The following is a 26310-nucleotide window of genomic DNA, read 5'->3' on the forward strand; positions in this document are numbered from 1 at the left end:
TTCTGTTTTTTCTTATTCTTACATCTCCAGTGCTTTGCATGGCAGTGGGTGCAGAGGGGGTCCTAAAATGGGAGAAGCAAGGAACGAACAACCCTGGGCTTGGAAACAAGGGCCCGGGAGAGATTGGAAACATTGCTCATTTATACCTTGTATAAAGGTATTGTTAAATCCATTGCTAAAACTAACCAGGTTCTATTGCAATTCTGCACTATCCAGCCAGGGCTGTAAGCAATAACTTTATTAAGGTCAAATAGATATCACAATACAGATTTATCCAACGGGATCCAGAAACTGGTTACAGATATCATCTAAGAAACACAGCTGTTTTGTGCTAAAATGCTTCCAGCATCACAGATCACAGAGTTTGTACATCGATAACAACTTTTACCTGGAAATACAGATGCACGGTTTGCCCTCACTATTGGGCCTTGATGTTGCAATTGAGTTAAAACAAAGAGGCGAAGATTGGTATTTTCTCGATAATGAAAAAATTCTGAGGAATATTTCATGAGAACCCTTTTTGGGATCAGAGTTGCTCACGGAAGTCATTTCTAATTTCAAATCAGAATTAGTAATTAGTAAGTTAAGCCATGACTGGAGAATTTTTAATAATTGGATCTAGGAACATATTAACTTTACAAATAAATAGGATTTAAAAGTTTAGCTGGTAGTGTAGATTCTACAGAACATCCTTTATAAATTAATATGTTGGCACAATACTTCTGACTATGGCGTCCGATATCTGCATCTCTATTATTCTAAGAAAACAACATTCCATAAACACGAACAGTTAGTTATTGGGCCTATTGTTCATAGTCAGTAGAATAAGAGCCACAAAACACCATAGAAAGTTACAAGAATGTAAATATTTAACTAAGTAAATAGAATAAATATTGGGCAGTTACCATATATAACACTGAAATATCGACTAATAGGGGAAAAAAAAAATCCCAAACCTTAGTTACAGTGCATTCAGAATTGGGTAAAGCCAAAGGGACAAATTTGCAAGTATACAAAGTAATGAATATATTTCTTTAAATGTCCATTTAACAAATTCATGGTGCAAACTGGAAAATTTTCATAAATACAGTTCAAATATTCATTTAGTGAGAAAATGCTTATTCATGCACTAAATCATATAAACACTGATTGATTCTCAAGTAAAAAAAAAAAAAACAGCGTAATTGTCTGAAACAAATACTTAGAGACTCACAGTCCTACATGGTCTACAACCAAACACAATAACACATGCACGTGTGATACACCAAATTATCTTATAGAAATCATTAAAACATCTTTCGCATCAAAACGCATCGGGAAACTCAGTGCTATATAATTTACTTTATGCATAATACATACTAGAGACTTTAAGCTACAAAATGCTTTTACTATCTCAACACACCTACATAACAATCATAAAGTATCTGTGTATATAACAAGGTACTCTCCAATTAAGCTTCTATGATGAATAATGTATCTCCTCATGTCGTCTCCTCTCTAAGTACCATTTATCACGACCCAGGCTTTTCTGCCTTAATGAGACTCCAGATCTCTGATTTACATTCAACACCCTCTGCATTAATAATTGATTGGAACTCTTATAAAATTCTTCTGCTACTAAAATGGAAGGTGGTGAAGCTTTCTCCAGAAGAATGCAAATACTACCTGTTAAATCTGATTGGTAAAAGAAGCCGGGCCACTGGACTGTTGGCCAAACTCATCGGAGGATGGCCCTAAGCTCGCCTGCTGCCCATACCCACCACTTGACCCATAGCTGTCTTGGTTGTAGCCGCCGTGGTTATAGCTGCTGGAGTGCTTCTCCATCGGGTCTGAAAGATACCTCTGTCCCGAGGAATGCCAGCCAGTCTCCTTGAAAACAAACCAGATGTTTCCAGCCCAGAGGATAAAGTTCAAGAACCCAAAGACCTAAAGGAGAATCAGAGCAAGTGAGTTGAGAGACAGAAACGCAAGAAAAATCTCAACTTCAGAAAAATCCTTCACGATACAATGTAAGGCTACTTTCCATTCAAGATTGAGATCTCTTCCAATTTTTCATTTGGATCTGCTATTTCCTTTAGAATATCTGACTTTTACTGAATGCTTCCTACACATTGGGCACTGTATAAACGGCTTAGTGTGTATGGATTCATTCAGCCTGAGAAGAAGGTGCTATTATCATACCCATGTTAAAGATGTGAAAACTGAGGTTCAAGACAAGAATCTTGTTCAAGGTCACATGACTTGCTAAGTAGTACATAAGGGTCAAGCCCTGTTCTGTCTGACTCCATCATTTAAGTCCTTACTGAAGCATTACTGTCTCCCCAAGTGAGGGATTCCTCATTGTGTAAGAGGTCTTTGGGGGATACAGAGTTGAGAACTCTCATTTTAATGATAGTGCATTAATTTACAAGGTTACCTTCCCATTATGGCTAGAGATCCTACTCTTCCAGGTCTTGTAATGCTATAAAAAATGAGTCAACTTAAAGATAGAAGTATGGAGTAAGCATTCGTACAGGTGGCATGCAGGTGAGCACACGAATGTTAGTGCACACAGAGGCTGTGACTTTGAATAGTTGAACTTTCTGTGCCTCTCACATTCAGAGATGAATGTTGAAACCAGACGAGTGAAATGCAGGTGTCAGAGAAGTAGGCGATGTTTTCCCAAGAACTGGATGTGAGGCTTTCCTATAGAAATTCCTCTTACACTCCAAAAGGGTGTTGTTGGTGAATCAGAGGATCAGGTGTTGCCTCCCCAGGCCCTGAGGGTTTGATGGAAGCAGCACTGTTCACTGGTGCAAGAGGCCCCAAACAGAACAGCTGTTCCACACCCTTCCCCCGGGGGCATTGGTTGACCTGGAAACTAACCACAGGCAGTGGATTTTAACAGCCCCCTACTGGAGGCAGACAACAGTATGATATAAAGCTGTGATGACATTAAAGTATATTTAGTAGCCAATCCAGCGTGACAATCACCAATCAAAATGGACTTGGGCCACCACCAGAGCTCTGGAATTTGGGTGCTGGAAGTCTGCTGGGCCAGAATTTATCCTTTTGTTGCTGGATGGTAAGGTGGTCCTGAGTGCCCTGTGGGTAGGAGTGGGGGGCTAGTGTAGTCAAGATGAGGTGCCTTGGGGCCTTGGAGCAGGGGCTTTTCACCAAAGTATTTGAGTATTTTCGCAGCAGGTGGATCCGGACACACTACTTGAATGTCAACTTGGGAGTCATCCTATGGGTTTTGAAATCAGGGTGGCCTAAACTCTGCACCTTCTTGCTCTATGACCTTGGACAAGGCAGTTAGCCTCTGGAACTCAGCTTTTTTTGCCACCCCCCCTTCTATGGAATGAAAACAATTATTCCTTCCTTGGGTGATAGTTGTAAGGATTAAAGAGAACATGTGTAAAGCAGCTAGATGGTATTGGACACATTAGAAAATGCTTACTGACTGGTAAGCTATGCTCTGAATACTTTCCCCAGTATTTCCATGAATTGTATTCAGTTGGCTCTTTGGCTGCAGCATCACTGACGTGGGACTTTGACGATAGGGGATGTCGGCAGCCCAAGCAGTATTTAGGCCCTCACCTGATCCAAAAGACTGGTTTATCCCTTCTTCCTTCTCTCCCATTCTACCCTCTTTTTTTCCTTTAATGTTAACTGATATTTGTTTAACATTGTTTTATGCCATGCTCCAGGCTCCTTGCTAAGGGAGATACAAAGCATAAATAAGGTACTCACAGGATAACAGTTGTGTGATCAAAATGAATTAGGTAATCACCGATAACACTGTAATATACATGCAGGATCTTTCATCTGTGTGTACAGTAACTAGGATATTTTCCATCAAAGGGAGATCTTGGTTAAATTGTATCTTTGTAAGTATATGTCAATATATGAGTAGAAAAAAATTATCAAGGAATATTTTCAGACATGAAGAGAGGGCTCTGCCCAGAGCTGTCATTTTATGTTTCTTATTCCTTGATTTCTCCCTTTTGCTTGCTGCTACTTGGTTTCTAGGAAAGGTATGCTCAAGAAGAACATAGAAATCAGGGAAATGCAACTTAAAAGTGAGAACATACACAAGGTGTCCCCATGGGCATGTGTCAGGAGCAGTGATGTCTTATTCCATTGTCATCACACTGATATTGCAGACTCCTGGCTGGCCCATTGTAGGGGCTCATGGGCCTTTTCATCTTTTCTTGCCATTTTGTTGCAGCTGAAGTTGGAGTAAGGATTTTGATTCAAGCTCAGATGTGGGGACAACGGAAGGAGAGACCGAAAGAAAACGTGCATAGTGTGAGAAAGAATGAGGAGATGAGATCTAGATTAGCCGAGAAGATGTGTCGAGATTGCCTATGATGAAGCTGGAGAAGCAGAAGTAGAAATTATGGAGAGAACAGTTATGCTCAGGGAACCTTTGCAAGAAAAGTTGAGAGAGGAAAACAACAACAACATTCTTTTCCCCTGCCCTGTTTTTTGGGCTCTAACACGATATGACATTTAGGAAAATGAAGGTATTATAGAGGCAGCTTTTGGTTGACACTTACTGAACATCTGCCCTATGCTGAACACTGGGCTAAGTATTTATCATCTATTATCTCATTGAATCAACAGTCTTGTGAGGTCTGGTTGATAATAGCCCCACTTTAAATAATGAAACTAAGGATTAGGGACCTTAATGAATTTGCCCAAGGGCAGTCAATTACTGAGTGGTGGGGCCAGGATTCAAACCCTGGCAGACTAACTCCAAAGCTATGCCCTTAACTGTTTCGAGTGGCAACAGCATTCGGGGACTTTGGCTCTAGTCTGGCATTGCTGTCACCATTTGGGATGTCTTATGCAAATCCCTTCCCCGCAGCTACCTGCATTTGAAATATCTGGATAGCTCCCTGCCTATTTGTGTGAGTGTGAAATCACAGATGCCAAAATGCTTTGGAGAAAGTAAATTTGTTACCCAGGTAGAAATACCATTGCTACTGCTGAACCAGTTACTTGTAGAGGTCACCCCTTGTGGTGTGTCTGGCTCCTCCTCCAAAGCCTACTAGACTTGCTTAGTAGGCAAGTTGGTTTGGTTCTGTGAGCCATATTTTCTCTGCACAATTCCCCCAACCCCCAGCCAAGGTGGACACCTGGCCCAAGATGAGCTAATGAGATTCTCTCTGCCAGAAATGTGGGATTAGACCTGAGTGATTTTTAGTTCAATTCAAGATGTTCCTTTAAAAAGAAACAGGGGCGCCTGGGAGGCTCAGTTGGTTAAGTGTCCGACTCTTGGTTTTGGCTGGGGGCATGATCTCAGGTTGTGAGATTGAGCCCCGCATAGGGCTAGGTGCTCAGCCAGAGTCTGCTTGAGATTCTTTCTCTCTCTCTCCCTCTGCCCCTCCCCTACTCTCTCTCTCTCTCAGATTAATAAATAAATCTTTTTAAAAAGATAAAAAGAAATACAAACTCAGAAACCGTGGGGTGGCTATCTTCCCTTGTGTAAACAGGAAAAAGAAAAAAATGCATCTGAAAAGAGACAATTATATAATAGACATTCAGAAAGAGAGAGATGAGGGATGAAGGATGCGAACTGCCTAGTTTCCTGCCAGTCTTCCAGTTCTGGCCCCGGGGTTCGGCCCTTAGAAGACACATTTCTGGTGTCTTTCTAATTACTTTTACTTTTTGTGAAAAGCTAGCTCAATAGGATTTGAAGCCAAATGAGTCTATAATGGAAAAAAAAAAATCACTGCGTTTTGGCAGATAAATATTCTTTCCCTTTGCTTTTGGTAATAGAAATTTTGTTTACCTCAAAAAGCCCAGTTGCAGTCAAGTGGCGTGAGCTCCGTGCTGGAACTTTAAATCAGGAGCGGAGTATGGAAGGTCAGGTATGCCCTGGTATCTGGAACCTTGGTCCAGCTCTAGATGCTGCTTTTTGTAGAGCCTGTTTCATCAGATTTCATCAATTTTCTGAGCTACTTCTTATCTTTCCAAAGATATTTTTTTTTCCTGATGAGGTTAGTCAGAGTCAGTTTCTGTTACTTGCAACCCAAACGTTCCAGCACATACGGGCATTGGTGCAAAAGGGGGTGCAGAGAACAGACGTTAGGGATAGGCGGATTGTTTTGCTTTAGCTCCTTGAATTGAATTTTCTGTCACTAGGACCCTTAACTGTTGTAGATCCAGGACTGTCCTCTCTCACAGAACATGCTATTTGGTTTCCATCATTTCTATTTTTGATTTTTTTAAAATTTATTTTGTTAAGATTTTATTTATTTGAGAGAGAGAGAGAGAGAGAGCACGAGTGGGAAGGGAGGCAGAGGGAGAAGCAGACTCCCCTGCTGAGCAGGGAGCCCGATGCAGGACTCGATCCCAGGACCCCAGGATCATGACCTGAGCCAAAGGCAGACACCTAACCAACTGAGCCACCAAGGCGCCCCTTTCTTTTTGATTTTTTTTAAAAAAATTTTAATTACGTATTTTATTTAAAAATATACATGTATGTATGTATAAAATTTAGTGGATATTTTCTTTTCTTTTCTTTTTTTATTTGAGTATAATTGACACACAACATGGATGGACCTAGAGGGTATTATGCTAAGTGAAATCAGTCAGGTAGAGAAAGGCAAATACCTTTTTTTCATTTTAGGAGACACCTCACATTGTTTCTCATTCAAAATTCCCATCGCCTAGTCTAAAACTTGTTAGAGACATCAGAGGTAGAATTAAATAGACCATGCAGGATGTCATAATGTATTAGAAGATTGATTAGTAATTGGACAAACACATTGGGTGATTTTTCTCTTTGTTCTCTTAGATTTTGAGATCCAGATTATAATAACCTTCATTCAGCACTGCCTAGAAAGAAACTGCAGAAGCAGGAGAATATATTTCCATGCATTCAGCGGCAGGTGTGGCCAGCAATGAGCAAAGATGATGGTGAGACCCTCGGACACACTTTCATTCCATGTTTCCTCTCTCACCAAGGCAGGATCCACCATCAAATCATCAGGAAATGATTAGCAACCCTTTCCCCCATCTTAAATGCCTTCTCAGATTAAATTACAGAAAGCTGTAAAACATAAGCTAACCTTGAAGCCAAGATAATTATTTTTAGGGATTGCTAAAGAATGTTTTTCCTTCTGCAAACACAGTCAGGTCTTCTATTCTTCCGTAACGACTGCTTTTTGCTGCCATTATAGCTTCTGTCTTTCTTAGATGCAGTTTCTTTAAAATAACACAAGCATCCAATTTAGCTGCCCTGCTATTTGTCAGATTTTCTGTCTTCCTGTGAGAGATATACATTTGATAATATTTGACTTTGTTCAACTAATATAGTTCCCCTTTTCCAAAGTTACCAGGCAATTAAACCGGGAACATGGAGGAGATAAAAAAAATTACTGTAACTATTATAAGTATTTTTTATACTGTGCAATTCTTCCCGCATCCTACCAGGTCTGCGTGTTTTTTCTCCAGACAATCAACTGGATGTATTCTAGCTATGTGTGGCTTGAACAATGTTTTCTTCCCAGGAAACCTCTCTGCCATCAAATATTCCTTTGAACTTCTGGCAGGCTTCAGCCTTAAAGTTCAGATTTTATATCTGCTGCTGGCTTAGAATTTTGACTTGACTGTCATCCAAGCAGCGGTTGCCAACACCTGCTGGGTTCTTACTAAGACTCCTTAATTGGCGGTATTAAAGCCCATAGGTTCTGACAATAGAAAACTTGAAGACCAGGGGATCATCTTGCACAGGGAGTGAAATATCGCCTCTTACATTGGCCTAGTTTTGGAGGCAGAAATCTCCAAGATGACTTCTGAGATGCTTTTCCTATTCACTTGAATGGCAAACAAAGATTTGGGAGGTAAAGTATAGATGAAAACATACCACGGAAGTGTTCAAGCTGGACATTACAGGGCTGTGGACCGCCATGCATTTGTTGGACGGCTGTTTGCAAGCTGACATCAGTAACAAGACTTCCTTGGGATCCGTCGCGACCTTGACATCAGACAGTCCTTTCGCCCAAGCTGATGAACCCACCAACCACAAGAATGAAAAGACTACGGTGACGATGAAGTCCTACAGAAACAGAAAGATAAAACAGTAAAAGAAGTGTGAAGTTTAGAAACGAATTGGTTACTTTATGCAACTATGCGACTTGCCTTTTGGAAAATTCCTAGATCCCAGAGCACTGGAACCAGGGAGAAGTTGAAAAATAAATAAAGTTCTGTGACATTATATTTATATTTGTATAAAATAAACAATGGTAATATTTAGTGAATGCGTGCTGTGTTCCAGGAATGATACTAGGTACTTATAGCCCTCCTCTAATTGTTCCTACAACATCCCTGTGAGGAAGTTCCTATCATTGTCCCAGTCACAATTGACAAAACTGGGACAGGGGATGATCGAGCGGCTTGTCTAGATGCCCACAGATAATCAGTGATGGCGTCAGCACTCAAACCTGACAAGCCAACCCCTAAGCCCACGATCTTAGCCACCCTGTGCTGATGACTGTGAACAGAGAGATTTGTCGATTGCTAAAGACTCCTAGATAGCAATATTCATTCATTTGCTCATTCTTTTTTTCATTTAACAAACCTATATGTCATCTAGTGTATGCTTGGGACAGTGTTAAGTGGGAGGTACTAACAGCCATAATGTTTTGAGTACTTTTTTATGGGCAAGAGATTTTATATAATATTATCCTTACAAATATCATGTTAGACAATATTTTTAATACCCATTTTAAAGATGAGGAAATCAAGGCCCAGAGATATAAGGTAACATATAGAAAGGGGCAGACATAGAATTCAAATCCAGATCTGTCTGACTTAGAAAAGGATCTGCTATGATTACAGGGGAAAGAAGCTTCTTTTTTCACATGAAACAACATCTCTACAATGTAAGAGGGTGAATATTTTAAAGAGACATTCTGAGCATCTGGGCTACTTCTCATATCCTCCCTCATGACTCAGATGGGGTGGGGGTTGGGAGTCACTGTCCAAGCTGGAAGCAGACCATGTTCCAACATAGGACAGGTTTTCAGATTTACTTATTTATGCCTGACTACAAAAAAATGTTGCATCCTGCTTATCTAGTATACGAAAAACACTGACCTGGAAAGGAAAAGAGTACGTTTGCTATAACGAACAGAAAGATTTCTTTTTTTTATTCTGAATGATAAGCCTGTCATGTAGAAAACTTGCCCTGTGTCTCTTTCGCACCCAAAGGCATGGCACATCTGACTTGTTCTGGTGAGTTTTACCTCATGACATGACTGAATTATTTTTCATCAAATCCCAGGATCGACACTGAGGGAACTCTTACATTGTAAGGATGCTGTTGTGGATGGTATTTGTTAGGTGTGACTTGTGTTTCATATATCCTTGTAAGCTATCTTAAGTTGTTTCTGGAATGAATGGTGGTATAAACAAACAAACACAATATCTACAGCAATCAATAAGAACATTTGGAATCAAGAGACTCAAGTGTTTTGAGTCTGAATTACAAACTAGAGGAATGGTTACAAATAAATGAGACAGGTTGACTCTGTCAAAGACAAATTTAGGTTCATGTTCAATCTGGTACCTTGTTCATTCATGCATGCTTTCATTCAAACAGTCATTTTTGAGTAATGTGCCAGGTACTGAGCACAGTCCTATGAGGGAACTAAGAAAATGCAAAATATGGACTCTGCTTTCTTGCTGTTGCATATTTGTCAGGGGCTCTAGACACCCTATCGTTCCAATTATGAGACAGTAGCTGTCATTATTTATGCTCATCATAATTAAAAGTAGACTTGAGAAAATGGTGTTAGGGTGGGGAAACAAGAACAGAGTCATGTGAAGACCTCTCCATTGGAAATTGGAGAAAATACTATCAAAACTTTTAGACTTTTAATAATAGTAAGAATGCCTATATGATCTCACTGATATGAGGAATTCTTAACCTCAGGAAACAAACTGAGGGTTGCTGGAGTGGTGGGGGGTGGGAGGGATTGGGGTGGCTGGGTGATAGACATTGGGAGGGTATGGGCTATGGTGAGCACTGTGAATTGTGTAAGACTGTTGAATCACAGACTTGTACCTCTGAAACAAATAATACATTATATGTTAAAAAAAAAAAGAAGATAATAGGAAGGGAAAAATGAAGGGGGGAAATTGGAGGGGGAGACGAACCATGAGAGACTATGGATTCTGAGAAACAAACTGAGGGTTCTGGAGGGGAGGGGGGTGGAAGGATGGGTTAGCCGGGTGATGAGTATTAAAGAGGGCACCTATTGAATGGGGCACTGGGTATTACACACAAACAATGAATCACGGAACACTACATCAAAAACTAATAATGTAATGTATGGTGATTAACATAACATAATAAAATTAAAAAAAAAAAAGAATGCCTAACATTTATGGAGCACTTTTTATATGTGCAGTATTTTCCCAAGTTTACATGAATTAACTCATTTAATCCTGACAACAGCACTGTGAAACAGATGCTAATCCAGTCCCCATTTAACAGTTGGGGAAACTGAGGTACTAAAGGGGTTCAGTAAAACTGCTCAGAGTAAGGAATTAGCCAGTGGTGGAGTCAGAACGTCAGCCTGGTCAGCTGCTTCCGGTACCTGTGAGCTTGACTAGTCTATACTTTCCCTCATGTCCACTTTAAGGAATACTGATCTTCTTATTTAAAACAAATAAAAAATAAAACAAGTACACTAAAAAGCTCCAAAGTTGGACTTGAAGTCCTGCTTAATTTAGATATGACAAATAGTAACGAGTCATTTTCCATAAACAAACTTCATGATTGAAGTCAAGGATCTGTGTCCTTGAGGGTAAGTAAACACATTATATTTGGTAGAACATCTAAACATTTACCCCAGTACCATTTTGCAAAAAGACAGCAATATATCATATTAAAGTATTTTCTGTACTAGGTTAACAGCTCAGAGTCTGTCATCAGATAGACCTGGGGCTGAATCCTGACCCTGCTACTCACTAACTGTGTTCTTGGGCAGTTTGCTAGACAACTTGATGTTGCAGTTTAGTTCACTGTAAAATGGAACAATAACACTATCTGTCTCACAAGATGGTTATGAGAAGGGAAAATACATTTTTGTTTGTTTGTTTGTTTGCCTGTTTCTCCCAGTAAGATGTCAGCTCCCTGAGGGCGGGAACTGTCTACTTTGCTCATTGCTGAGTCTTGGCACAAGAGTTGCCATCAACAGTTAGTCAAAGAATGAAGGAAGGGAGAAATACACAAAATGGTCCCAATTTTGATAAGATATTTACATTTATGTATATAACATGTGTAAGAGTTTACCAAGTGGTGGTTGTAGGATTAAAGACGACTTTTATTTTGTTTTATGTAAGCTTATGTATTTTTTTAAAAAGGATTTATTTATTTTAGAGAGAGAGAGCATGAGCGGGAGGGACAGAGGGAGAGAGAGAGAGCATCCCAAGCAGACCCCTCCCCCCCACCCTGAGCCCGATGCGGGGCTCCATCTCATGATCCTGAGATCAGGACCCCAACCAAAACCAGGAGTCGGATGCTTAACCGACTGCGTCATCCAGGGGCCCCTAAGCTTATGTATTTTTAAACATACCTTATTTTAAATTAGACCAAATAAAAATAATGTGGCAATGTAATCAAGACATTGACTGACAGAACTTCAGATGGCTCTGTTTGTCCTTACAATAGCATCAGGATTTATAATTACACCAAATAATAAATGTCATTAGAATTGAGTTTTGCAGCAAAGGGTTCCAGAAAGTAGTCTCAAGTGCCACATTTCCACAACTAAGCAAAGTGTGAAGATGAGGAGATTATGTAAAAAGTTCTAGATAAAGAATATATTAGCCTGAACTTTTTTAATTTTTGGCTTTGGCATTTAGCCTGAGTTAGAGGCCACTTGCAGAGAGTGCCGTGTGGGAGCAAATCCTTGACCCTACATTCCTCCCTTCCAATCTCCTGTTGAAGCTCCCATTAGCCAAACACAGCTGGAACCCAGCAGGCAGGCTGCCCACTGCCGTGATCCATGCAGTCAGGTCCTGGCACAGAGCAAGATGGGGAGGGGCAGGGCGTCCATCATAAGCTGTCCCGAGCTAGAAGTTGTCTCTGGAGCCTCAACCACAGCTGCCGTGACCCGTGTTCACCAGGCACTCTGCTCAGCACTTACAGACATCGTTAACCTTACGACATAGGTACTTGACGTTGGCCCTGCTTTTCTTATGAGAAAACTGAAGCAGTGACAGGGCGAATACTTTCCTTATAATTAATACCTGGCTTGATTGTGTATCATGCGCTTTCTGAAAAGCTGGGGGAAAAGATGCTCTTTGGTGTGTTTATGTAAATAATTACCTTAGCTGGTGTTCTCTAAATTTTAGTCATTTTGGTACCACCAAACAATTTTGATTTTATCCACATTCTCTCATGTTATTGTTTCATCTTTCATTTAAAGCCAATTACCCTTTTTACATAAGTGAGGTCATCTCAGAAGGAAATTATATGTGTACTGTAATATCAAACCAACACAACTTGCCATGGATAGGTGGGAATTGCAAACATAAGTGCTCCACAGTGAAAACAGAATACCTTAAATTCTAGCTGGGGATGTTTGCACAAGGCTTTAGAATCTAGGATCTTTGTTAAAAGGGAGATTAACAAGTGTTAGAGGGATATTAAAGAAATACTAGCATGACCTAACCAGAAGACCTGAAGTTAACTAGAATGTGGAATAAGTTCCTCAGTCATGTTACTTAATGCTATGTTAAGGGCCCAGCTACACCGTCTGCTGTATCAGGAGGGGTAAATTCCTCCCACTTGAGAGGGGATTTTCTTCTGATGGTGCAGACAAGGACCTGGTGTTTACAAATGCTGCTTCCCACGTGGTATATATATACAATGGAATATTATGCAGCCATCAAAAGGAATGAGATCTTGCCATTTGCAACGACGTGGATGGAACTGGAGGGTATTATGCTGAGCGAAATAAGTCAAACAGAAGAAGACATGTATCATATGACCTCACTGATATGAGGAATTCTTAATCTCAGGAAACAAACTGAGGGTTGCTGGGGTGGGGGGTGGGGTGGGAGGGATGGGGTGACTGGGTGATGGACACTGGGGAGGGTATGTGCTCTGGTAAGTGCTGTGAACTGTGCAAGACTGTTGAATCTCAGATCTGTACCTCTGAAACAAATAATGCAATATATGTTAAGAAAGAAAAAAAGAAGAAGAAGAATGTAGCAGGAGGGGAAGAATGAAGGGGGGGAAATTGGAGGGGGAGAAGAACCATGAGAGACGATGGACTCTGAAAAACAAACTGAGGGTTCTAGAGGGGAGGGGGGTGGGAGGATGGGTTGGCCTGGTGATGGGTATTGGGGAGGGCACGTTCTGCATGGAGCACTGGGTGTTATGCACAAACAATGAATCATGGAACACTATATCTAAAACTAATGATGTAATGTATGGGGATTAACATAACAATAAAAAAATTAAATGTAAAAAAACAAAACAAAACGAAACAAAACAAATGCTGCTTCCCCATGTCTATCTAAAAGAAATAGTGTGCAGGGAACAAACTCAAGAGGTGAATCTGTAACATTTACAGCTAGGTTATCATGTGCATAATTAACCCTTTGAAGGTATCTTCTGCTGGCTTTGCTTGTGTTCTTTATTCTCATAGAGTGGGCAGGCTGCCATTAGAGTGCCTTCATGCTTCCAAAAAACCCTCACACTTGGGATCTCTGTGGTCCCCGTAAAACCCCAAAAAGTAGTCAGAGGAGGTTATTAGGCCCATATTACAGATTAAAAAAAAAAAAAAAACTGTAGCCGAGAAGGATAAGTGGATTTGCTTATGGTTCATTAAGTGGTTTATAAAATATGCTCTGGGCTGGTGGTCTCTCTGTACCTAAAGAACACTGACACCCTGGATAGAGAGGACACTGCCACGCTGCCTGGCCCTGTGTCTGCAGTATGTTCTAAGTATGTGCTCAGTGATCCAAAAATACAGCCTCCTCGGCCGAGGGAGCAGCAAGGCTTACGGCTGGCTGGATGCTTTGTTTCCAGTTTGTTTGCTGGGTGTGTTTGGTTGCCCCCACTTCTCCTAATTTGCTGTTAGCAAGCTCATTTTCACATTAGAATGTAATTTAATATATTACTGATGCTTGTCCTGGATCACTCTGGGTTATGAGAGGGAATCATCTTTGGTGATGGAAATCTTTTAGAAGCAGGTAAACCTACCTCCCCTGATAGTAGCACCCTGGATATTGGTAAAATAGTCAATTCTCCTATTTCTATCTATTAGCAAATATTCTCAGTATTTCAACTCCTATGACATTATTATCTGCCTCCTCGATGGCTCTGCTATTTATTCTGTGGCTGACACCTATGCCGACAGCCTATACCAGAAACAGGGCAGCCCAATGAGTTACCCTCACCCTCAGTGTAACTGGATTTGCTTTGCTAAGTCAGCTTTCAGGAATCCCGGAATGAAGCTGGGAATCAGGATACACAGCATCAAACAGCAAGATAGAAGCTCAGCTCGGGACAGAGCTTGGGACCTGTGTTGGAAGAGGGAAGAGCTTAGCAGTGTCTGGATGGAATAACTTCTTGTCCGCTCACAGGTTTATTTCATTATTTCATTTGAAGGATGAATACTAGTGACCTCTGACTTCTGGAGAATGTCTTCAGTTGTTAACATGATGTCGCAGAAGATCATTTGATGTTCACAATAACTGCAAGAGGGTGAAGATAATTATACCCATTTTACAGATTCAGAGAAGTTAAGTGATGTGTCCCCGTCATCACAAGTACTGAGATTTGAATGCAGGGCAAAGGGCTCCATGTTTAGTGAATGACTTTTCTATCAGGTCCACACTTTCTTAATTTTGAGTTACCTCCTTATTGTGGGAACACAGACATAGAAATAAATAACATGGGGCTTCTTAACGCTGAGAAAGGCATTTTTCTTCACAATTGTCTTTCAATCTGACAAGTAAAGAAGAAAGTCTCAGCTGGGTGCTAATCTGTCACTAACATCTATTTAAAAACATTTAACACCTATTTATCAAAGGAAATTGGCCCCAGGCTCAGAGGCTTCACACAAGCAATGGTATCTGGCTGCAATACAGTACTCCTTACTCTCCGTTGATTCGTTTCTATGTTTATCTCCTAATTATGACAAATAATGCTGGATTTCTGTATCCAGTAGTGGTACAGGGTTTTCTTCAAAATTACATTGTATTTAAGTTTAAATTTATGGCTCAGGTGACAGAAGCAGGGCAGAGGATGGCTGAAGTTGGGAAAGGCCTATAAGGCCCCATTCTGGGGAGGGAACCCTGAGACAGTGCTGTCCAATAGAAGGTGAGCCAGAAATGTGATTCATATACATAATTTTAAGTTTCTTAGTAGTCCCATTAAAAAAAAAAAGCAAAAAGAAACTGGTGTAATTAGTTATATGAAGACAGTATATGTATTTATAGAATAAAACCAAATATATAAGATTATTAATAAGACATTTTACTTTTTTTGTATGAGGTCTTTGAAATCTGGTGCGAATTTTATATCTATAGCCCATCCTAATTTATATCACCCACATTTCAACTGTCTAGTAGCCACGTTGCTATTGCTACTGTATTAGACTGCATAGCTCTAAACCATAGTGAACGAATGGAAGTACATTTCCATCCACAGTGAGAGTGATGCTCCTTCTCCAATTTTGGGTCATTGATGTCACATTTTCTTTTGGTACTTGAGTCTGAGATGACCCTAGTTGCCATTTGTCAGCTTAGCTTTCACAAGGCCAGCATGCCTCTCATGTCCCTCCTGGTCTGTAGGACCCCGTATGTGAGTTGATAAGAGCAACCCAATGCATGGCCCCAGTGGTCTGGTAGAGGTCTGAAGGCAGACCAGTGTGACCAAAGAGGCTTGGACCTTCCGTATTGGCAGCCCACAGGAGGAGATGGCCTATAGGGACAGCGGGGACTGCATTTCAGGCTAGATGTAGGGGAAAATCTGACTTGACCTCTCTCTTCTCAGGACATGTGCAGGACGGTGGCTGGTGGAATGGGATGAAATATACAGTTCCATTTTCCAGATGGAATAATTTACTTAACTCCAGCTTGAAAGATCAGAGCCAGGATTTGGAGCCAGGGAGTTTGGCTCCAGAATCTGGGTTTTTAATCTATTATTAAAGGGCTCTATTGCTTTTAGAGGCCTTTTAGAGGCTCACGATAAAAATTAAGTTGCAATATTAATACTTCTGGCTAGCATTTATGGGGCAGTTACTATGATTCAGACACTGTGTGTCCCATACATTATTCCTTTAATTCTCCTAATAACACTTTGAGATGACTATTATTGACCCCACTTTCCAGATGAGATAATCAAGGTTCAGAAAGATGAAGTGAGTTGCTGGAGTTCTCAGTGGCATTAAGTTGCTGAGCTTTGTTTGCAAACAAGGTTTGCTGAGCTCCAAAGTCTGTGTCCCTTGCTGGCGGGTGAATCGCATTATATTCCAAAGTAGCTTTAACGGGGGGCCCAACATGTGTCAGGCATGATGTTAAAATGCTTTCCATATTTCATCTCAGTTCTGCCTTACCACAGCCCTATGAAGTAGCTGTTAGTTTTTTGTTTTGTTTTGTTTTGTTTTGTTTCTTTAACAGATGAAGGAAGTGCTTAGAGAAGTAAGTAGAGGAACTGAATACAAAACTTAGATCGATTGGACTCCAAATCCCATTCATTTCTTCATTTGTCCCTTGTTCTATCAGTTCCTTTTCGTAATTACTTGCCCAATATTTATGATCTTCCCACTACAGGCTAGGTACTGTTCAAAAAATGGAGTAAGGACAGGTGGGTACCAGTGTTCAAGTGGTTTGCACCTTTCCTTTCTCTGCACAATCTGGATCGTTTTATGTTATTAATGTAAAATGCACTACTGTCACACCATTAATGAATTGAAATTTTGCAAAAGGAAAGAGGTAGTGGGTGCTGATCTTCTGTTATAAAGGCTGAGTAGTAATCAGTCATCTTGTTTCATGTGGGAAGAGTCTGGCTTATGCTTGAGAATCAGTGTGGGACTTCATTTCTTTTCCTCTTAAGTTAAATTTGATTGTGATTGACACACGACACTTTCTCTTTTTTAGTTTGTTCTTCAGAGAACTTTATCAATTGATCTGTGGTTGCTCAGCTGTGGAACTGGGGCCTCCTGTTTCTTGTTTTTCACTTTTCTTATGAAAAGAAGACTTTTTAAAAGATCCTCTGCCTCTCTCCTTTTAGCTTAGTCATAGACAATAGATTTCATAATCTTTGTGCAAGAGGGAGGTAGTCTTGGCTGTTTGACAACCTCAGAATGGATGCAGTCCTCACTAGCTCGCTGCAATGTTGTTGTAAATCAATATTAAAAACACCCCTTAAAAACTGATTTGATTTCTAATTGACCCTGCCTAACCTTTTCACTACAAATAGCACAAACTTTTCAAAACAAGTTCATAGTAATATTGGAAGATTAGTAACAGTTCAAAATAAATTAGTAGTAATAGTAGCAGTATTGCTTGTAGTAATTGCTACTGAGTCAATGCTTACTTTGAGCCATGCACTGTGCTAAGGCCTTCATGTGATTTATTCTATTTAATCTTCATTAAGAATTTGTGAGGTAGGTCTCACTACATACAGGTTTTTAGAAAAGAAAGCATCACATAATGGTTAAGTCTATTGTCTTTGGAATCAGTCAGCCTTGGGTTCAAATCTCAACTGTTACTAACTAGCTCTGGGACTCAATGAAGCCTCAGTTTTCCTATCTGTAAAAAGGGGCAATAATGACATACGTTTTCACAGGGTTTTTGCCAAGGATGCATGAGTTAATTCAATAAAATACTTAGCTTAGTGCCTGACACATAGTAAGCTCCCAATGAATTTTCATACACACACAGAAAGAGAGAGGAAAATTCTATATATAATTGGATATATAACAGCATAGAAAAGTGTATTGGTATTATTCAATGGGTTTTGATGGTCAAATAAATCAGGTGGGTTCATTCATTTATTCAACAAATCTCTAGTAAGAACCGACTAGGTGCCAGGTCTTTGGAATACAGTAATTAATAAAAACAGACATGATCCCAGTATTCCCTCTGCTGGAGGAGAGACCTTACTCAAATAATCACAGAAGAATATGTAATTGCAGATGATGATAATGGCTTTGCAGGAAAAGGACCTGGTGTTTTGAAAGCAAACAAAACAATGCGTGGCACTAGCCAGTCTAGGGGGACAGGGAAAGCTGCACAGATCTGGTTGCATCCAGAATCCTTTTAGGTTTGTCCCTTGGGTGGTTCTCAACACATGTGGAATACTAAGTACATCAAAAATGACTTATCTGGAAGGTCGATGAATCGGTGTCTAGAGGGATTTTGGGCTTCTCTCCACTACCTCCTTATACCATGCCCAAGAAGAATGCACGTTGACATTGGTCAGGACCTGGAAGATTCATTGGGCCATTCTGCTAGCAGAGAGAGGTTTAAAAGGAGGGAAAGAATGCTTGTTCAGTGAGAATTTTGGTGGCTCACATATCTGCTGTTGATTCTCTGCACTTGCTCACCTGCAGTCCTCTCTCTCGGAAAGCCAAACAATCATCAAAGAGGTGAAGAGGTCTGCAGGGATCTGTTTAGCTATCTAAATGGTGGCAGAAGAGGATTCCTGCCTTTCTGGACCGGCATGGTCTTTGAAGTTTGTAAGCTTAGGGAAACAACCAGGGCTGTTAACTGTTTCCAGGTGAGCTTCTAGCTTATAAGGAAAACAGCACTCTTTCCAAGTGGTTGGTTATTGGTTTTGACACATCTACCAGTAAGTACAGAAACAAGTAAGATGCTCAAGTCCTAGACCAGAGGGGAGTCAACCGTTGAAACAGTCTGGACATCTTAAAAATAACTCAGGGGAAAAAAAAACACATTTGTATTGTGATTCAAAGATGAATCTGTAAATTTGGAGACACTTATTGATCATATCAATATTTTTTATTTTTATGTATTTTTTAGCACTTCCAAAATATTTTTGGGGCTGCCATTGAATCAGCTAGATAAAAATGCTAAGATTTAGTCAATTAGCCATCAGCTTTGTCTACTTGACATGAAGCATCTGGGCATTGTAAACATATCTGGAAAACGCCAGATGTCAGGCAGTGTACAGATAAAACATCTGGAGGAAGTGTGGCATACAGGAGACATGGGGGGAGGCTGCAAGTCAAAAGCAGCCAGAATTGAACTCCATCTCTCCCATGTACCCTGGGCTAGAATGTTCTCTCCCTGCGTGATCAAAACTACTTCACCACATGCCTGGCTGGTTCAGTCGGAAGAGCATGTGACTTTTGATCTCGGGGTTGTGAGTTTGAGCCCCACATTGGGTGTAGAGATTACTTATATATATGTGTATATATATGATATCACACACACCCAGACACACACATCACACTTTTTAAAAAACATGACACACAACTACCTTTTTCTCTCCATACAGTGGCAAGTAGTAGAGGCATGGATAGTAAAAATATCAGATATTCCAAAGTAATTTCTTCATTTGTCTAAATATTTTTAGGTTTCCCTCCAACCTATATTTAAAAATGGACACATTTTATAGGAAATCATGTCGAGTGAGCTACTCCTAGAAATTTTGACTCAGAAAATGCTGGAAGACCTTTCAAGTGCCACTTTCTGAACCAAGTCAGCCCCTCTCTGGTCTCTGCTCTGTGTTCTCTTGCCATCATCTTCCCTGCAAGTGGAAAGAAAGCACATCTTCCTCCTTCACAATTATATAATATTAGAGTGGGAAGGAACTGTCGAGATAAATCCAGGTTGTCAAATACTCCTTTGAAAACATAATCCTATTATTAACTTACTATTCTATACTACTGATATCTCCCAGCTAAGACATAGAAGAGCTGCTATGCATGGCTGGAAATAGTGCACTAAAGCAAACTTGGATCATGGATTTAAAAATTCTCTGCGATTCAGTGTTCACATCTGTAACATGTAAGCCTACCTGACAGGATTGTTGTGAGGTTTAAAATTAAATTAAAATGTGAAGCATGGAGACTAGAATATTTTAATTGTTGCATAAATGGTTGGGATGATGATGGTGGTGAAGATGATATAATCTTCAAGTGACATGGGCTGTTGTTGTCCTGGTCAATGACACTGGATCATGAATTCAGCTGTAATGACTTCTTTTTTTCAATCTGTATACTGATGTTCTTCTGAAAATAGATTCACTCTGCTGAGGTTCAATGCATAGGGCAAAAATATTGCTAATGCAGTCTAACGTTTGAGCCAGTGGTTCTTTGTGGGTAGAGCTTCAAACCTATTTGGCATCACCGAGGAGATTTGGCAACAACCAGGTATGCATGTGTGACTATTTCAGCTGGTTGCAGTACATGACTGGAAAAGAACTAGAATAATTGTGTGAGGACCTGGAAGTCCACTTGAAGACTTCTGCCTGGAGAATGAGCCACTGCTAGGATCAGTGAATGCCCCGATCATCCTTCCATTCTCAGAAAGGACACAGTATGTGCTATTTAAATTCTTTCCCCATGGTTTCATTCACTAGATTGTAAGTTCCTTGGGGATGGGACAGCCATAGTGCCTAGCCGAATGTCTGTCGTATGCACGACTTCTTAGATATATCCACCGCATGGCAGAAGAAAGGACAGAGAGCTTACATCTGGCATTGTCACTTGGAAAATCATCTGGATTTCAAAAATCTGCATGTTTCCTAAATTATCTCAAAGATATAAGAAACTCATGACACTGGCTGCCTGTAAAAAAGAAAATTAAATGGCTGGAAGACAGGGAGGGAAGAAGGTTATTTGGAGTTTTGTTTTTATTATTTTTACTTATCTATTATCCCTCATGCCCCTCCCCCCCCCACCCCCTGTTAAATGACTGGATTTGGAAATGTTAGCATAATTTTAGAATAGGCATGTTTTACTGGATTTGACCTTTGGCAATTGTGAGAAACTTTCTGTTTAGGGGAATGATTATGATTATATTTCACACTTCCCTCCCACTAATTTTTTTTTTTTTTTTGGTTGCAAGTGAGCAAGCATTAGCACAGCTAGGTTCATGAAAAGAGCTGCTATTTTTTCAAGCCTTCCTTATGTCTTTCTAGAATTGAAGACCCATTATTCTGTCATATATCAACCCATCTGTCAGCCCACAACAGATGGTTAAAATGAAGAACTTCTAAAATACCAAGAAGGAAATTATCCTGCACTTCACCATCCACAGCTTAAATTTACTCTGACTTTGGAAAATTCCTTTGCCACTTTGCCACTCATCATACCAAGTGAAAGTGAGGGAAAATATTACATTTGAATTACAAAATAGAAGCCATTCCTCAAAAAGATGGCTATTGGATTCATAGGCCTTGGCTTTACTCTGTCAGTTGGAGAGAAGACAGAACTGGGTTCGAGTCTCAGTTATCCTGCTTCTTAGCTGCATTTTTTTTTTTTTAAGAGAGGGGCGGGGAGAGGCAGAGTAGAGGAAGAGAGAGACTTTTAAGCAGGCTCCATGCCCAGTGCAGAGCCTGTCACAAGGCTCGATCTTATGACCCTGAGATCATGACCTGAACCCAAATCAAGAGTTGAATGCTTAACCGACTGAGCCACCCAGGCGTCCCTTAGCTGCATAGCTTTTGATAGTTCATTTGACCTTATCGGCCTTTATTCCCTCAATTGAAATAGTAGAGAATTAATAGCCTGTTTTAGAGAGTTATTTCAGGAATGAAAAAACAAGAGGATAATCTGTGGGACAATATCTTGTACAACAAGGCACCTGATAATTGATAGATATTACTATTTTCACCACTGACTCTCCCCTTCTGTTCTTATCCCCTTTACCAGAGATTTATTCTAGATGAAAGATTCTTTGTCTCTGGCAGGCAAGATTTGAGCAGGTGCCCAAGGACAGAAAGAGGGCAGCTATGAAAAAGTGTCAAAGTGTAGATGAGTCTGGGTGTGTGAGTCTCTGTGCCTGCAATGTGTGGTGTGTACACAGTGTAAGTCATTGAAATGCTGTGTGATTGTTCAGTGTGTGTGTGAGGAGGATGGGCGGGGAGACCATGGAAGTGAACTGTCTGCATTCTAGGGGAATACATGTTTTTTGTAAGCCTGAAGGTACCAGGGACTTCTGCCCAAATCCTCCCAAAGAGAATCATCATGTTTTCTTGGTTTTCATTTTCAGTCTGGATGAAATAAATATTTGTGATTTTTACCCTGTCTAGGCATAAATATTAATTGAATCATAACTTATGTTTCATGCTTTATTTAGCGGATTCCACTTATTTTTGTCAGTTCTATCATAGTTCCAACATGTAACTGTTAGAATTTAACATTCACAGTTTTTTTTTACAGTGGGAGTGTTTGGAAGTAGACTCTCCCTCTCCCCCAGTGTTCTTCTTTTATGAACACTGATGTGTGTGATGAGAGATAATGACAAGCCCAAAAGCTTTGAGGGGCGAGATGTGTTCTAGGGCAGTGCTTCTCAACTTCCTGTCCCACTAATCTCCTGGGATCTTGCACAGTTTCTGACTCAGTAGGTCTGGACTGGAACTGAGAGTCTGCATTTCTTGCTTTCTTTTTTTTTTTTTTTTTTTTTTAAGATTTATTTACTTATTTTAGGGGGGAAGGGCAGAGGGAGAGGGTGAGAGAGAATCTCAAGCAGACTCTGTGTTGAGTGTGGAGCCTGAAGTGGGGCTCGATCCCATGACCCTGAGATCATGACCTGAGGTGAAACCAAGAGTCAGACGCTTAACTGACTGAGCCACCCAGGTTCCCTGAGAGTCTGCATTTCTAACATGCTTCCAAGTGATGCCAGGGCTGCTGGTCCACGAACAAGGTCCCACAAGGAAAATTCCTCCATAAAAACCTCCCAGTGTGCTCTGGCGTCCACTGCCCTCCACGGCCCCACTCTCAACGAGTGTTCTCACACCATTTTGCATACATTGCCATTTGGCCTCAGTTTCATAAAGGTAGGTCTCATTTTCCCAATTCAATTTTAAGATAACTTTCTTCTTAACTTTCTCTCTTCTAGTATTTATTGAGTTTATTGAGTTATTTCTATATACCAGGCACTGTGCTAAGTGTTAACTTCACTTAATTTTCAGTGATAAAGTCAGCACTATTAGCAGAAATACCATCAATTAACAGGTGAGATACAGAGGCACAGAGAGGTTAAATAGATTGCCCAAGGTCACCCAACTAGCAAGTGGTAAAACCAGGACACAAACACGGTTTGACTCCAGAGCCTGGGCCCCCAATCATTAATGCTTCGCTAAGATTGTGCGTCACTGGAACAGTGTCAAATATATTTTTATAATTGCTGCAGCACCTAGTCCAGTGTTATTTCTAACAGATAGAAGCAGATAAAAATCTTTTTCCAAATAAAGAAAAAACACATATATGCTGTTTTTTCTTTTCTTTTTTTTTAAACTGGCTGCTTAATGAGACCTGTGGAACTGAGTTTCAGGGGATTAGGACTAACATTATCAGAAAAAAGTCCAATAATATGCACTTAGTTAAACTGCATATTATTAGAATCTGGTCTTGAGAAGTTAGCCTATGTGGGCACCATTTGACCTGTGGTATATTAAAATCTGTTGTAATGAGATCTCATTATATGCCATATTGTATCCTGTTGATGAGAGGAAAAAAATTAGTTATAAAAGTGAAGGTTTTATATAAGATATTCCTAGTCACAAAGAGGACCCTGATTCCACACAAATTTGCAGAAATTAGTGAAGATGTAATAATCTTGTACCAGTTTGCAGCTGCCCCTGTTAAGTGCCGTTCATAATATGATTGCCCCTTTTTTAGAAATCGTTTTCACTATTACAAAAATGAAGCCAAATAGCATTTTTTAAGAGCACAAAGAAAGCTGCACCCCGTTCTGGAGGTAAGTATGCAACATCCTGATTCCATATTTTGGGAAACACCCCCATTCTGTTTATGCACTGTGGCAAACGGTATCTAGCCCACTGGAAAACACCTGGGAAATAACTTTGTTTTGATGATTTTGAGAGAATGTGAAAGCCAAATTATGGGACCTGTGAAGGTAATTGTGTGGAGCTTAAGTTAAAAAGAAATCCACACTTGCAATCACAATTACTTTTTAAAATGTGTTGGAAATATGAGAGTCAAATCACACACAGGTGGAGATGGGGTCTAAAATCTTTCTGTAATGAGAAAATCTCCAAGAATTGAAACAATCTTTGATAAACCTTTCAATCTCCCATAGTGGGCAGTGTCCTTACTTTTGTACACACATGAGGCTGTGGGCTTGTGTTTAGGAGCCATGTATGAAAAATGCGGATGTTTTCAACACTGGAATTACTTCAGTTCAGGGAGATGCTCTCACTGCGAGAACCATGAGGGAACCAAGATAGAACATTCTGTTTTGCTGATGCTTTTTGATGGGATGGCAACAGATTGCCTGCAGGTTGGAAACGTATTTTTCTTTTTCACTACATCTTTCTAATAGCTGTATGCATGTGTTGCTGGTTTTTGCCTTTTTTTTTTTTGATAAACACATATATTAAACGATCATAAGGTACATGCATGTACACTTCACTCTGCTATGTTGCTGGCTTGGAATGGCCATGAGGCTATTTTGCTTGGTTTTGTTTCAGTGACAACCGCCCTACCCCCATCTTACCCAAAAGGCTCAAAAGAATGGTTCTCAAACTAGGGCTCCTTTGAAGCAATTTATGAGGAGTCAGTTTGGAATAGAGACTGGCTGAGTCTTTTTTTCTGGTTTAGTACATAGCTTTCTGACCCTACTCAGAAACACACCCCTTGGAGATCACTTCTCTACCATTTCCCCATCTCTCCATTTTTCATTCTTTAGAAGGGCAGTAGAGCACAGGGGTTAATAGCTACAGTTCTGAAGTCAGTTCTGGATTCTTCAATGCTCACTCATCGTGTAACATTAGCCAATACCCTTAAACCCTCTCGAACTTGGTTCCCTTGTCTCTAAAAGGGGGGATAATACTTATCTCACAAAACTGTTGTGAGGATTAAATGAGATCTAATATACGAAATACTCATTGCATGCCTGGCATATGGCAAATACTCAATAAATACTAATTGTTGAAATTATTATTTCCAGATATACTAGACACAAGGAGACCTATTTGCCAAGAATGAATTCCCAAAGCAGATCACTGATGGCAGAAATGGAGCCTTTCTGGAAGTGAGACTGTGTGTGCCGGATGCCAACCCACTTGACTAGAATGAACACAACCCATGGATTTTCAGGGCCAGAGATTGTGGAGTGGTAACTAAATCTAACTAGTTTTGACTCGATGTTGATTAAAAGGCTGGCATTTGCATTAGGTACATGCTTCAGCATTTTGAAGGCTAAGCCGCAGCTGCCCAGCTGAGTTTCTCCCTTTGAGGCCCTTGTATTGCACCATGTGCCTGGTTTTTGTGGCTATTTCTTTCCACCTTATTCCAAGATCTACACACTGCCACTTCCCTCCCCACAGGCCGTGCCTTACTTAGGGTCTGTATTGATACTACTGTGTTTGCTAAATCACCTGCATATCATCAATATACATATATTTTCTGCAAGACAAGTGGGGCTTGCTCAAAACTGTGAGTTTTATTCTAAAGAAGTTTTGATGAACTTTGCTCATAAAAAAGTAATGAAATAGAAAGGCTTCTTCTTCTAATATTCACCAACTTCTTTGTTTCTAAAAACAAAATGGATGTGAGGACTAATTTCACCTTAGCCATTAGAGAGCTCCTACCTCAACTGAGTCATCTAATAGCTATTAATAAGCACAAATGGGAAGACCTTTCAAATGAAAATTCATAATTCATTTTTAATAATTTTTAAATGGAACAGTCCTCCACCCCCACCCCACACCCCTGCCATGCTTGGCATTCAAAAGTAAGAATACCAGTGTTCTTCCTTAAAACGAGAGATAATAATTTTATTGTTTTTGTTTGTTTTTGTAGCTAGATATGAGGAACCAACCTCAAAAAGAATTTGAAATTACTTATGCACTTCAGGTGAGAACTAGGAAAATTCACCAGATGATCCAGGACAATAAAAAACACTGAAAGAAACAAACAAACAAAAATCAGTAAACATCATTGATCATTATCTACCATGTGTCAAGTGTCCTTTTAGACACTAGGGATATAGTAGCGGACAAAAGCAGACAAAAATCCTTACAGAATGTACTTTCCCGTGGAGAAGGCAGACAATGAACAAGGTAAATAACTGATGTATGTAGTAGTTTGGGTAGTGGTTAAGTGTTATGGCGGAAAAATAATGCAGGAAAGA

The 26310-nt window shown here is 40.1% G+C and overlaps 1 protein-coding gene across 2 annotated transcripts in view; it reads right to left on the reverse strand.

Annotated features, from left to right (window-relative positions):
* Positions 1-223: 223 nt before the first annotated feature.
* The window catches only part of SYNPR (synaptoporin), a 307158-nt gene continuing 281071 nt past the window's right edge, over positions 224-26310 (reverse strand). For both annotated transcript variants that reach the window (XM_036066303.2, XM_036066377.2), the window contains 2 exons: positions 7859-8050; positions 224-1926 (listed from right to left, as the gene is read on the reverse strand). In XM_036066303.2, the coding sequence (XP_035922196.1) occupies positions 1669-1926; positions 7859-8050 (450 nt within the window). In that variant the 3' untranslated portion in view covers positions 224-1668. The remainder of the gene's footprint in view (positions 1927-7858; positions 8051-26310) is intronic.

Source organism: Halichoerus grypus, chromosome 1 (assembly GCF_964656455.1).
Source record: "Halichoerus grypus chromosome 1, mHalGry1.hap1.1, whole genome shotgun sequence".
NCBI classification, from domain to species: Eukaryota; Metazoa; Chordata; class Mammalia; order Carnivora; family Phocidae; genus Halichoerus; species Halichoerus grypus.